Source organism: Salmo trutta, chromosome 25 (genome assembly GCF_901001165.1).
Source record: "Salmo trutta chromosome 25, fSalTru1.1, whole genome shotgun sequence".
Classification (NCBI taxonomy): domain Eukaryota; kingdom Metazoa; phylum Chordata; class Actinopteri; order Salmoniformes; family Salmonidae; genus Salmo; species Salmo trutta.
The window spans coordinates 35,279,172-35,294,444 of NC_042981.1; the positions used below are offsets into that span (position 1 = coordinate 35,279,172).

At 42.2% G+C, this 15,273-nt stretch overlaps 1 protein-coding gene across 2 annotated transcripts in view; it reads left to right on the top strand.

Moving 5' to 3' along the window:
- LOC115162486 (myelin transcription factor 1-like protein) overlaps nt 1–15,273 on the top strand; it is a 111,897-nt gene that overhangs the window by 93,827 nt on the left and 2,797 nt on the right. For both annotated transcript variants that reach the window (XM_029713825.1, XM_029713826.1), the window contains exons 13-22: nt 83–289; nt 2,654–2,775; nt 4,090–4,158; nt 4,391–4,453; nt 4,705–4,788; nt 7,504–7,725; nt 7,929–8,023; nt 10,497–10,600; nt 11,928–12,071; nt 14,715–14,777. In XM_029713825.1, the coding sequence (XP_029569685.1) occupies nt 83–289; nt 2,654–2,775; nt 4,090–4,158; nt 4,391–4,453; nt 4,705–4,788; nt 7,504–7,725; nt 7,929–8,023; nt 10,497–10,600; nt 11,928–12,071; nt 14,715–14,777 (1,173 nt within the window). The remainder of the gene's footprint in view (nt 1–82; nt 290–2,653; nt 2,776–4,089; nt 4,159–4,390; nt 4,454–4,704; nt 4,789–7,503; nt 7,726–7,928; nt 8,024–10,496; nt 10,601–11,927; nt 12,072–14,714; nt 14,778–15,273) is intronic.

Consider the following 15,273-nt stretch of genomic DNA (forward strand, 5'->3'; position numbering starts at 1 on the left):
TTTGCCTTTCTTCTCCTCCCTCTCTCCTTCCTACTGCCCCTCCCGTCTTTCCTCCTTTCCCTGTCTATCTTCCTCCCTCCAGAACCCAGACCTAGAGGTGGATGAGAACGGGACATTAGACCTGAGTATGAAGCAGCGTCTGGGGGGTGGCGTAAGTGCGGTGCTCACCCCCCTGGAGCCCATGTCTCCTCAGCGCCAGGCTCTGATGCGTTACGGCATGGGGGATGACTGCTGGGACCTGCCGGTCGACTATGCCAAGATCAAATGCATCGACGAGGACAGCAAAGAGGTACTAAAATGTGAAGGATGATGATGCTAATGATGATCAGATGATGATGCCGATCACTGCTCTAACCTGTAACTCGGATTGTGGGATGAGGCTATCCTATCATTCAGTGACTTTCTATAACATTAGCTTCACAGTACCTCAGTACTCGAATAACTTTTACACGGCAGCATTCAAATATCCTGCATGTAAACAAACAGCTTGCGTACTGTACATACATCTAACATTAAGATTCACAAAGGCCTACATACAGAAGTCCCCCACTGCATTTCAACAACACCCATTCATTTGGCAGTCCATACAGTACCTACTGTGGTTCACATCTGTCCAACCCAAGCCATCTGTCTCCAAGGACTTTCTGTTGGTTCCTTTTTGTATAAGACTCCCATTTCATGTTGAGGTCATTTTTAACACCAGCCCAGATCTCAGGTTGACTGATTGGAAAGTCATACTTGGAGTTCTCAAGGAAAACAATTCATTATTTGTATGTTAATTTCCATCGGCATCACCATACAGCAGACAGAGGTAGGCTGTGTCTCTCTGCTGTTCGCCAGAATTAATTATGCAAATAAATATTGGGAGGGAATCTAAATAGCTCTTCTCGTCAAAAGACTGCAGGAAATCAGTGTGTGTGGGGGTGTATTTGTGCGTGCGTGTGAGTGTGCATGTGAGCGTGCCTGCGTGTGTGCAAGCCTGTGAATGTGTGCCAGTTTTTGCGCTGTAGAGGACCTTGCAAAATGACCCAGCCCAATGCTCTTCAATATGTGCTGGATATATTTGCCTGTCTTTAGGGGCATTACTGTACACAAAGGAAAATAGATGGTTTACATCAATAGTCTTGCCCCGCCTGGCTGCCTGCACTGTAGACAAAGCCAGCCTGCAGTCGGACACTAGCGATCTAGGACTTCACCACAGTGCCATCTAGGGTATCTGTTAAGTACTGCATTAGAACGCTCAGCCAAACACCTAACTCTGATTCCATTGTGTTGAGGGTAATAGGCATAGGGAAGCATAACATAGTGAAGCCTACTGGAGCACAACAAAGAGTCTCTCTGTCAGGTTTTCCTCATATAATCCTGTAAATAGTCATGCAAATAGATAGCTCCAATCTAGTAATATGCAGCACTTAGTAAAAACTCCAGGGTTTTTCGTCTAAAGAGATAGTCCTGACGTTTCCAGTCTGTCGTGGTAAGAAGTCCTTTACTTCGTCAATCCTCAAAGAATGCTTTATATACACAACAGCATTTCCAGACTCCTCATTCGGAGTCTCTTCTGTTGATTCGCAAACACTCAAACAAATTGGCTTAGGTGCTCCCAGGATCCCAACAGCGGTACTGTAAACGGCATTATTTCTACTTCCTGAGTGCTGCGTTCTCTCCACAGCCCAGATTGACGGTATGACAGAGCCTCCTCAGCCACCACCTTGGCAGCCCGCCAGACAGGCGCAGCCATTTGCATACAAATTGAGAGAGCAGAGTGCCATTGTGTTTTAAAGAGACCTGCTTCTAAGGCTCTGAGAGTGCCAAGGCAGCTCTCTCTCTATTTCTGTGTGTGTGTGTGTGTGTGTGTGTGTGTGTGTGTGTGTGTGTGTGTGTGTGTGTGTGTGTGTGTGTGTGTGTGTGTGTGTGTGTGTGTGTGTGTGTGTGTGTGTGTGTGTGTGTGTGTGTGAGGCTGATAATCCACCCTCTGAAGATCTGAGTAATACCCCTGGTTAGGGAAGTAGGCATTCTTCCTCGCCGAGCCAGTGACTGTGCCACCAACCGATTGTGCTGGTATTTGTTGGTGTGTCTGTCAAATCAAATCAAATGTTATTGGTCACATACACGTGTTTAGCAGATGTTATTGCGGGTGTAGTGAAATGTTTGTGCTTCTAGCGCCGACAGTGCAGTAATATCTAACAGTTTCACAACATATACCCCAAATACACGGAAATCTATGTAAGGAATGGATGAAGAATATATATACGTATATGTCAGAGCGGCATTGGACTAAGATAGTTGTGCCCCTCTTCTAGCCTGCTGGTGGCCCAGGGACGGCTTTAAACTGTAGCTGGCAGCCACTGGCAGCCTGATGGACCATGCTACCCATGCCCTCTGTCACCCACAGTGCAACTCCACAGATAGTTGGTCTGTCAGAGCTGTCAGTTTCAATCCATAGTCTCCCTTCGTCCACGCCATCTTTCTGACTGTGTGTATCTCCCTTTGTCTCTCTTTGTCTCTCTCTCTCCTCTTTTCTGTCTCTTTCTCTCTCTCTCATCCCTCTCTCTTGTTCACCCTCTCGTCCCAATCTCTCTCGTTCCCCCTCTCTTTCTCGTCCATCCCTCTCTCATCCACTCTTTCTCTCGCCTAAATCCCCTGCATCATCTAGCCAGATGACCTGGACCCGTTCCGGGATCTGCTGGAGGAGAGAGGTTACTCTGGTGACATCACCATGCACAGCCCCAAACCCAAGTACGCCCAGTGCAAGGAGAGCAAGAAGGACCTGATAACGTAAGACTGACCTGGATGGGATGTGTGTGTGTGTGTGTGTGTGTGTGTGTGTGTGTGTGTGTGTGTGTGTGTGTGTGTGTGTGTGTGTGTGTGTGTGTGTGTGTGTGTGTGTGTGTGTGTGTGTGTGTGTGTGTGTGTGTCACAGGAGGTTGGTGGCAACTTAATTAGGGAGGGTGGGCTCATGGAAATGGCTGAAGCAGAATAAGTGGAATGTATCAAATGCATCATTCGCTCCGTTCTGGACAGTATTATGAGCCGTCCTCCCCTTAGCAGCCTCCTGTGGAGTGTGTGCCACCACTCCACTCAGCTCCACTCCCCCTGCTGCCATCTGCTTTTCACCCCCTCCGTCTTTGCTTTCCCTTCTTTTTTGTCTCTGTTCTTTTCCTTGGCTTCAAAGGAACCACCCACCTCTTCTCCTTGGCATACTACATTTGCAGCGCACATTTCTGCCAGCTTTTCATTTGATCCACAGCTCTTCATCCAGTGTATTGATGGCTTCTTATGCTTCTCTTATGTTGATGCTTTATTGTAATGAAACATCAGTACCTCTTCATGTTGCAGCTGCGCCCTAGAACGGGGTCCTAAACAAACCAATTTTGCAGACAGTGAAGCTAAACTGGAAACAATGAAAAACAAATCAGCCAACAAGAAAGACACAAACAAACCTTCTATGTCTTTATTTTATGTTCCTCTCGTTATGGTTTCATTGTGTCTATTTCTCTGGTGACAGATGCCCAACACCTGGGTGTGACGGGAGAGGTCACGTGACTGCCGATTACGTGTCACATAGAAGGTGTGACTTAATTTTCTCCTGGTGGAATAAGTCTCTTGGATTTATTGTTTTCAGCTTACCTCGACTATGCTGTCAGACTAATGCAGCCAGAATGCAAATCTCTGTGTTGACCTTTTGAGTATGATTACAGTTAACCTTTTGAGTCCAAGTACAGTATCATCATGGTTGACATAGGCCTACCAGATACTCAATAATTGTGTCAAGGAATCTAGCCAATGAACGTACAGAGCATGTAAACAAAAGCTTTGTGTTCCACACAGGCTATCACTCAGAGTTAATATTTTTTAATTACTGACCCAAATTCCCCCCTGCACTCGCATCATGGCTTTCTTGCAATTCCAGTCTGTGTGTCAGTGTCAGTGTCTGTGTCAGTGTGTGTGTGTGTGTGTGTGTGTGTGTGTGTGTGTGTGTGTGTGTGTGTGTGTGTGCGTCTACAGTATATACATGTTGTACAGTATGTGTCTCTGTCATCAGCGGTGGGTACTTGTTTGCCTCACTAACGTTGTCCTGGTATCTTTCAGTCTCTCTGGCTGTCCTTTAGCTGACAAAAGCATTCGAAGTATGATGGCCACCAACTCACAAGAGCTCAAGTAAGGCGTGAGATGTTTCATTCTTATTTTTCTTTCCTCTTTTTTTGATATATTGTGAAAAAGGTATAATTTATCAAACAGGTTTTAGTTCCTCAGACAAAGCTAATACACTCCACTGACTGTTACGGTGAAATACATTATAGATGTGGTACAGAATGGGTGTGTTTTTGAGTGTGTCCCTCAAGACCTGTTGATTACTGTAGGCCCTGATTCGCTGTGCTTTCTGTCCCAGGTGCCCGACACCGGGGTGCGATGGTTCTGGGCATAATACTGGCAACTACGCATCACACAGAAGGTAAATACACACACACACACACCTGTAGTTCATCACACAGAAGGTAAATACACAGACACACACACACACACACACACACACACACACACACACACACACACACACACACACACACACACACACACACACACACACACACACACCTGTAGTTCATCACACAGGCACTAGACTGGACATAAACCTCTCAGCCTGGGTCAGAGTTCTCTTTGTCTGTAATATCTGTCATTGACGTGGTTGCCTTTCCTCTGCAGTCTATCAGGGTGTCCTCGGGCCAGGAAGAGTGGGATCAAGATCACACACAGTAAAGAGGACAAGGAGGACCAGGAGCCCATCAGGTAGAGTTAGCCTGCCATGAATGAGACATGGTCTCCCAATGTTTGAGTGTTCCCAAACACCTCTCAAAGATTCAGGGAACTACAGAGCTCACCCATTTTCTAGATGCCCTTAACCAATGACATTTGATGCCCTTAACCGACTCTTAGTGTTCTTAACACAACATTTTAACAGATTAGATTGAAACAGAGCTGGGAAACCCCCAGCCTACCATGGTTTTAGAAGGAGGGCTGTCCTGCATAGGGATCTGCTGTGTTGGCATCACATAGAGATACAGAGATCACTAGCTGAGACAGAGATTGATCTGGATTCTACCTAAATCCTCCCATCGATTTCTCTGTGGTGCTGAGAGGAAACCAACGCCCTGTCCTGTCCGTGCGTCAGTCTGTCTGTCTCACACGGTCAGCCAAGCCCAAAGAGGCAAGGATGCATTCCGAAACATCTATCTCCACTAAAACAGCCTAAAATAAGCACTGCCTGGTGGAGAAAAGTTCTAGGACTTTCTGAAAGCATTTGGAACTGTGTTGCGGTTTGGACCAGTTTTTTCTGCGTTATTTCAGGGAAGGGGAAGAGATTCTGACTGTTTCTGGAAATAGAATAAGCCTGATTGATAGATTAATAAAACCAAGGGGAGTTATAACCATAATCCATTGGGGAAATATGATGTGTTGAAACATTTGCAGCTTCACTGCATCTGATTAGCCATAGTGCTGACTGCTGATTTAACGTTGACTTACTTTAATCTGTGTCACTGCGATAAACTGCCATAGGGACAGATTAGACCAGATTTAAGGTGTTTTTATTTATATTTAAGTTGGAGTGATTATATATACAGTTGAAGTCGGAGGTTTACATACACCTTAGGCAAATACATTTAAACTCAGTTTTTCACAATTCCTGACATTTAATAAATTCCCTGTTTTAGGTCAGTTATGATCACCACTTTATTTTAAGAATGTGAAATAGTATAATAGTAGAGAGAATGAATTATTCAGCTTTTATTTCTTTCATCACATTCCCAGTGGGTCAGAAGTTTACATACACTCAATTAGTATTTGGTAGCATTGCCTTTAAATGGTTTAACTAGGGTCAAATGTTTTGGGTAGCCTTGTACAAGCTTCCCACAATAAATTGGATGAATTGTGGCCCACTCCTCCTGACAGAGCTGGTGTAACTGAGTCAGGTTTGTAGTCCTCCTTGCTCGCACAAGCTTTTTCAGTTCTGCCCACAAATCTTCTATAGGATTAAGGTCAGGGCTTTGTGATGGCCACTCCAATACCTTGACTTTGTTGTCCTTAAGCCATTTTGCCACAACGTTGGAAGTATGCTTGGTGTCATTGTCCATTTGGAAGACCCATTTGCGACCAAGCTTTAACTTCCTGACTGATGTCTTGAGATGTTGCTTCAATATATCCACATAATTGTCCTTCCTCATGATGCCATCTATTTTGTGAAGTGCACCAGTCCCTCCTGCAGCAAAGCACCCCCACAAAATGATTCTGCCTCCTCCGCGCTTCACGGTTTGGACGGTGTTCTTCGGCTTGCAAGCCTCCCCCTTTTTCTTCCAAACATAACAATGGTCATTATGGCCAAACAGTTCTATTTTTGTTTCATCAGATCAGAGGACATTTCTCCAAAAAGTACGATCTTTGTCCCCATGTGTTGCAAACCATAGTCTGTTTTTTTATGCCGATTTTGGAGCAGTGGCTTCTTCCTTGCTGAGCGGCCTTTGTGTCAATATAAGACTTGTTTTACTGTGGATATAGATACTTTTGAACCTGTTTCCTCCAGCATCTTCACCAGGTCCTTTGCTGTTGTTCTGGGATTGATTTGCACTTTTCGCAGGAAAGTATGTTTATCTCTAGGAGACAGAACGCATTTCCTTCCTGAGCGGTATGACGGCTGCGTGGTCCCATGGTGTGTATACTTGCGTACTATTGTTTGTACAGATGAATGTGGTACCTTCAGGCGTTTGGAAATTGCTCGCAAGGATGAACCAGACTTGTGGAGGTCTGCAATTTGTTTCCTGAGGTCTTGGCTGATTTCTTTTGATTTTCCCATGATGTCAAGCAAATAGGCACTGAGTTTGAAGGTAGGCCTTGAAATACATCCACAGGTACACCTCCAATTGACTCAAATGATGTCAATTAGCCTATCAGAAGCTTCTAAAGCCATAACATCATTTTCTGGAATTTTCCAAGCTGTTTAAAGGCACAGTAAACTTAGTGTATGTAAACTTCTGACCCACTAGAATTGTGATACAGTGAATTATAAGTGAAATAATATGTCTCTAAACAATTGTTGGAAAGATTACTTGTGTCATGCACAAAGTAGATGTCCTAACCGACTTGCCAAAACTATAGTTTGTTAACAAGACATTTGTGGAGTGGTTGAAAAATGAGTTTTAATGACTCCAATATAAGTGTATGTAAACTTCCGACTTCAACTGTATGTACTTTATTTTCTCCCATTATGCATACTGGTACTCGAAGCAAACTGCATTCAATTCTGTAATGATATTTCAATAAATTTAGGCACCCATGAAACTATGTGTCCAACTTTACATTACATAGACCATGTGGCATTGCAATAACTATGTAATTACACAATTCTTCCTGACAATTTATCCTGATCAGGAAAAACTCTGGGATCTTGTCAGAAAGAAACTCCAGTCCCTGGTTATTAGAATAACCACAGCATCCCTCTGCCATCAACAGGTGTCCGGTCCCGGGCTGTGATGGTCAGGGTCACGTGACGGGGAAGTACGCGTCTCACCGCAGTGCGTCAGGCTGCCCCCTAGCTGCTAAGCGGCAGAAGGACGGCTACATGAACGGCTCCCAGTTCACATGGAAGGCTGGGAAGACAGACGGAATGTCCTGTCCCACCCCAGGCTGTGACGGCTCAGGCCACGTCAGTGGGAGCTTCCTCACGCACCGGAGGTGGGTCTGGGTCCTGAATCAATATTCCATAATGCATCCTCTCTTTATCCCTTCCCTGATATATTCACTGATCTGACATTACAGGCTTTGTGAAAGCTATGTCGTGGAGCCAATGCTTTCACCTATCCAGTCAGGTTGTGCGTGTGTGTCTAAATAAAATATGTACTATTTGTGTGTAACTATTTTCTCATCTGTTCCCCTAGTTTGTCAGGCTGTCCGCGTGCCACGTCTGCCATGAAAAAAGCCAGACTGTCTGGACTGTCTGAAATGCTAACAATAAAACAGCGCACCAGCAATGGTAATGACTGTCATACACACAATGGAGCCAATCAGGAGAGTGCATGTGTAATGAGCTTCTGAGTGGAATCACAATCTAATATAAAGAGCCAATCAGGAGTGTGTATGTGTAATGAACTCCTAAATCGAATCCCAATCTGAAACAAAGTGTCCAGGATTGCCATACAGCAATCACAGAAATCCATACAGCCTCTGAGCTAGCAAGCTCGCCTGTGACAATTAGGCTATTCATAGATGCGGTAAAGGAGTCAATGGAACGCTGATGTTCCAATGACCAGATTGGCGCACATTCAACAAATCTGTTCTTACAAAGTGGATATTAGTAAAATCTGTCATTATTTATGTAGTGTAACAGGCTCACAGATTTGTTGCATTACATGAGAAGTTGTCCCTTTTCAGGTTTAGAAGAAGTGACTGCTAAATGCTAATTCCCCTTCGTATAAGCTGGTTAGCATAGCTAGCATTCAGAAATCGTTGATTGTTGTCAAAGTTGTTTTTAACTGTAATGAAGTTGATTGGTTGATATCCATACAAGCATTATATTTTTACCTCAACATATTGTGAAATACACAAATAAACAATAGCCTAAATGTAGACACATTTTGCTGGTGGCCAGTGAGGGTCACTTGAGATCTTTCCCCCACGGCCCTTTCCCTCACGCGTTTTCATGGCAATTCCATTGTTTTTGTCGAGTTCAATTGACCTCTTTACCAAAGATTTTTATAAGTAAACCTCATTGTTCTATCTGTGTCTTTACAACATCTAAGAGTTGCACCTCCGTCATTTGGTCATGTCGTTGCCATTGTTGTCAACGTTCTACAGATGCTGCAGACATATTGATGCCCAAAAGTAGAAATGGGGTTAATGACTGTTTGTCTAAAATAGATGACATTGCTAAAGTAGGCAAACATTTAGTTGGAAACAACTTTGCAATCAACATCATGTCATCAAATTTACTTTAGACAGATGGCAATGTTGTCATTAGCTAGCAAAGTTAGTCAAAAATAGCTTGAAATGCTAATGTTAGCTAGCTAAAAATCCGGTGGTCTCCTCTCAATTTAAGATACGTAGCTAATGTTATAATGCATCTAATCTAAGTTAATCTGGCAACATAAAAATTATGACAAAAGGTTGTCCCACTAATTATTTGCCTTCTTTAGATTTAAAAAAATTTTTTATCACATATTTTTTTCTTTCAGAATTGTTTCTACATTCCAGAAAAAAAAAATGTATACATACAAACGACAACTCACAGACACCCACAAACAATGACCACATCTCCTATGCCCAGACCTGCATGTTCACACCCCCATCCCTAGTGCCTGCATTATTGTTGGTCACTTGTTCTTAAATTGTACCAATTAGTTTTTCTCAGTCGCCCATGCTATTTCAATATTTCAATAATATATCATTTGAAATTTGCCATGTGTCAAAGATGGCGCAATGATTGATAGTTTTTACTAAACGTTTAAAAACAAATTGTGATGAGAAAATAATCATCCAGCCCATTGTGTATCTCACTACCCTCCCATATGTCATGTTTGAAATACGCAGACAGATTTATTAAAAGTAAGTTTACATTGTAATACTTCTGACAGTCAACTTTCTAGCTCCGCCCACAATATCCGAACTTTATAGCCTTCCCAGAAAGCATGGATTATTGAGTCATTATTAGTTTTAGACTTGAGACATGACTCTGCTGTTGTGCTGTAGAAATTGTGAATTTTGTCTCTTGTATAATAAATTCTGTACATTAGTTCATACTGGATAAAGCGTACATTTTCATTAACTGTTAGTTATGTTAGTTGTTAGTTATGCTCCAACTTTCGCACCATATTGTGCCAACATAAGTTCTTTTTAAATCTTGGTTCCAATCATTTATATTTTTTTCTAAGAGATTGTTAGTTGGATATGCTTTCTGCAAGGTTTTGTAGATCTTCCCGATCATATGAACATTCTTTTCTGACTCAAATAAGATTCCCTCAAGGTTGCTCTGATGTCCAAAAGATTTCAAATCAAAAGTCCGTGATACAGTATGTAACTTTTAAGTTGCATGTATTTGAAACTATCTACGTTGATCAGTGCAACATTACTTTTTCATTCTGTCATGGAAATGAATGTATTTCCTGTTACCTAGATATTTACGGTTTCTGTGCCTTTAGTTTTCCATGTGGGTCATTTTATCAATGAATTCTGAAAGCTATCCAAGGATTATTCCATAAGGTTGTGTGTCATTCTATTTCCAAGCCACTGTAATGCACTTTTAATGCTCCAGTTGGCAGTGCTTGGAGTAGAATGCTCAGTCGGGCATCAGTCCTAAAATGAATGTTCAAAACAATATTGTGACGGAATGTGCAACCCTCTGCTTCTATCACACTCTCATTCACCCACCAGGCAGATTATTTGAGGTATTTTGTTGGGCTTGGAGTGGGTGGCAGTTATCTAATAATTGTTCACTGTATTATCTTTTGAAGGAATCGAGAATGAGGAAGAGATTAAACAGCTGGATGAAGAAATCAAAGATTTAAGTGAATCCAATTCACAAGTGGAGGCAGATATGATCAAACTTAGAACACAGGTAAATCAGTACTAGTACCACGCCATTTGTTGACTTGAATATTTGACTCATTTCATGCTTACCGTTCAGTTTCTGCCCATTGTGGCACACCATTCTGCTATCGTCAGTGCTCCTAGACTCTAAGTGTGTATTTGTAGCACAGCTTACACCTAAATTAATCTACCCTCCGCTAAAGCACTCACAAGAAAAGGGACTCCAGTTTGGAAAAAATCTGTCCAATCGTCGTACATGATCTACCATCAGTGAGACACATCCTAGCATATCTCACATCTGGGAGAATGCGGTTTAACAAAGTGGGGCATTCCTAATTATAAAGCACTTTTCCTCTGGGGCCCCCTGCGTGCCAAACATTGAAAAATAGAGAGAGCATAATCACTCCCAGCCAATAAAGAGGAACACCCAGTCCACAAAAACATCCTACAGCTCCATTAGAAAGAGAACAGGGGCAGCAGCTTCACAGCTAGTATAACTATGTGTGTATGTGATCTGCAGAAGCTAAAATTCAATATCAAGAATGTATCAAACACTCCTTTCAAATCCAGGAAGGAAGGAATGGAAAGAGCTTCACAATATGTTCAAATACAGTTTGCCTTTTTGATAATGCATGCAAATTTGATCTCACTTTGGAAATACAGGCTGTATTCTAACCTGTAGTAGACTTTTGGACCTCAAACATTTGAGCACAACAGTGCATTGGAGGCACATCCCTCTGAGCAAAAACTGGTTGAATCAACATTGTTTCCACGTCATTAATTAAAAAATCTACATGATGACGTTGGATCAACGTGGAAAACTGATTGGATTTGCAAAAAGTCACCAATGTAAGGGAATTGTGTCTATTTCTTTTCACAACTTTTCACCTAAAACCAATGACATAGTAAAAGGTTTTGTTGATTTCATGTTGAATTTACATTAGTTGACAACTCAACCAAATGTAAATCAAAACTAGACGTTGAAATGACGTCTGTGCTCAGTGGGACGGCATATTTGTGCTAAAATTGAGTTTGAAGCATGTGTTGGAATATACCCCACAGAATGTTAAGCACATTTGTGTGATTGTCAGTGTGTTGAATTGCATCTGTCCATGCTTGCCCATTGCTCTTCACATATGTTGCTCTGTTGCGGTTACATCCATCTCTCCGTGTGATGATGCCATAGACATGGCTGCACGCCAGCCAATCAACCGTGGGTTGTGGCGTGTCTGAGGTGTGCCGCTGCCCGTGGTATGTGAACTGCACCCTGTGTGCTCCGCTGTAACAACCACAGGTAAAAACCACCACCTTTACCCGTAACCCTCTTCTTCTCTCACACTCCCTCCCTTCCCTAGATTACCACAATGGAGTCTAATCTGAAGTCAATAGAGGAAGAAAACAAGGTGATTGAACAGCAAAATGAATCTCTCCTGCATGAGCTGGCAGGTCTCAGCCAGACACTGATTAACAGTTTAGCTAATATCCAGCTCCCTCATATGGTAAGGGAACACCAAGAACAACAGCCTGGCAAGTTCCTATAAGCAAACAAACTGTAGCATATGAATTGATTCATTTATATACTCATCTATGTACAGTATTTCCCTATTCATTATTTGCATTTCTGTGAAGCCCTTAAGGACCCAGTTTGTGCATGCTGAGTTGAGCTGGGGCTTAAAGCCTAGATGAATGAAAAATAGGTTATTGCTAATTTTAGCCAAACCGAAATGGGGAAGTTTAACAGCGCCTTCGGAAGGTATTCAGACCCCTTGACTTTTTACACATTTTGTTACGTTACAGCCTTATTCTAACATTTCCTCAGCAATCTACACACAATACCCAATAATGACAAAGCTAAAATAGTTTTTTTTTTAAATGTTGCTAATTAAAAACAAAAAACAGAAATACCTTATTTTCATAAGTATTCAGACCCTTTTCTATAAGACTCGAAATTGAGCTCAGGTGCATTCTGTTTCCATTGATCATCCTTGAGAGGTTTCTACAACTTCATTGGTGTCCACCTGTGGTAAATTCAATTGATTGGACATGATTTGGAAAGGCACACACCTGTCTATATAAGATCCCACAGTTTACAGTGCACCTCAGAGCAAAAACCAAGCCATGAGATCAAAGGAATTGTCCGTAGACCTCCAAGACAGTATTGTGTTGAAGAACAGATCTGGGGAAGGGTATAAAAACATTTATGCAACATTGAAGGTCCCCAAGAACACAGTGGCCTCTATCATTCTTAAATGGAAGAAGTTTGGAACCACCAAGACTCTTCCTAGAGCTGGCCGAACAGCCAAACCGAGCAATTGGGGGAGAAAGGCCTTGGTCAGGGAGGTGACCAAGAACCCAATGGTCACTCTGACAGAGCTCTACAGTCCCTCTTTGGAGATGGGAGAACACTCCAGAAGGACAACCATCTCTGCAGCACTCTACCAATCAGGCCTTTATGGTAGAAGGGCCAGACGGAAGTCACTCCTCAGTAAAAGGTACATGACAGTCCGCTTGGAGTTTGCCAAAAGGCACCTAAAGGACTCTCAGACCATGAGAAACAAGATTATTTGTTCTGATGAAACCAAGATTGAACTGTTTGGCCTGAATGCCAAGCATCACGTCTAGAGGAAACCTGGCACCATCCCTACGGTGAAGCATGGTGGTGGCAGCATCATGCTGTGGGGATTTTTTTCAGCGGCAGGGACTGGGAAAATAGTCAGGATCGAGGCAAAGATGAACGGAGCAAAGTACAGAGAGATCCTTGATGAAAACCTGCTTCAGAGTGCTCAGGAACTCCGACTGGGGTAAAGCTTCACCTTCCAACAGGACAACAACCCTAAGCACACAGCCAAGATAACGCAGGAGTGGCTTTGGGAGAAGTCTAAATGTCATTGAGTGGCCCAGCCAGAGCCCGGACTAGAACCCGATCGAACAACTCTGAAGAGACCTGAAAATAGCTGTGCAGCATCACTCCCCATCCAATCTGACAGAGCTTGAGAGGATCTGCAGAGAAGAATGGGAGAAACTCTCCAAATAAAGGTGCGCCAAGCGTGTAGCTTCATACCCAAGAAGACTTGAGGCTGTAATCGCTGCCAAAGGTGCTTCAACAAAGTACTGAGTAAAGGATCTGAATACTTATGTAATTGTGATATTTCAGTCTAAAAACGAGTTCTTGCTTTGTCATTATGGGGTATCGTGTGTAGATTGATGAGAAAAAAAACTGTGTAATCCATTTTAGAATAAGACTGTAACCTAACAAAATTTGGAAAAGTCAAGTGGTCTGAATACTTTCCGAAGGCACTGTATATGAGGCTTGTGTTATGAATTAGGGGTCCATTTCTACATGCAGAGACTTACAATGGTGACCAAACAACAGCCTGCTGATAATGTTGTCTGATATCCAACATATAGACAGATTGGAGAGGCAGTCTTAAACAAAGATGTTTATAAAATATTGCTATCTTCTGTACCTGCCTGTTTTCAGTGCAATGGAATCTTAGTCTCCGCCATTTTGACTCTGTCTGTAGCTACAGGCTATATTATGTTTCCAAATTCAACAAACTAACTTGTTGATCTATCATGGATTTTCATAGTACAGTACATGTGATGCTATAATTGCAGGTCTGTTTTTACTGTAGGGCTAAAAGTATTTTAGGGCATGCCAAAAACAGCCTTTCTCAATAAGGATCCATAATAAAATTTCCCTATAGTCTTTAGAAAAAGAAGGACAAAATAGCACTGGTCCAAAAACTATGACTGATGCCCGTGTTATTCACAAATTGCCATTTTGCCATTTTCTTATAAGCCATAATGCTGCCATTTATCACAGTTAAATCATTTTTTAAACGATATCTCTTCATCTAAAAATGTGTAACCTTTGTGTATGAACACAATGAGATATCATTCCAGATGCTACGATCATTCTGACTATGTTGTGAGCTGGATTCAGTTGCAGGCCCAATTCGCTGCCACATATGTATTCTTGTACTGTATGCTTTGCTATGTCTTGCCTTTATTTCTTTCAAAGTTACATTTTGTTAGATGTGCTGTTGGTACTGCAGCTAAAATGCTACCATCTAGTGATTGTTTGAGAGAGTACCAGTAACTAGGCACCAACTAACAGTAACTAACCTTTCCCCCCATAGAAACCGCTTGCATACAAAGAGGCTCCCATTAGAAATAACAGCTGCTTACAGATGCATCAGATAGTAAGACAATCATTCATCATATTCTTACTCTAACACTGCTTTTCTTTCTGTTAATCCTGCTCTTTATTTCCTCATATGGCCACCCTAATAATCAGTAGAGTTAGTAATCTGTCTGGTTCAGAATCTCTCCCATTCATGTCCTCCTAATGTCTTTCCCATGTCCATCTGTTTTTAATTCAGGAGACCATGTCTTTTTCCCAGTCATCTTACATCTCTTGATGCGATTTAAAAAAAAAAATCCTGAATCACTTCCATTCCTGAATGTCCCTTTTTTCCAAATGTTCTAACCAGCAATGATCATCTGTTTGAATGGAAAAAGCTTTTTTTAGTAAAAGCAAAGTGCCCTTGTTGGTTGCAAAGTGCATGTACATACAATGCGTATTGACACTGCAGCATGACCCTATTTTCCCAATGTGGACATCGCTGCATGACATCTTACTCTGTGTGGATCATCTTTGTGTAAAACCACCACCTCTCAGCCTTTAACCTGTTGCAA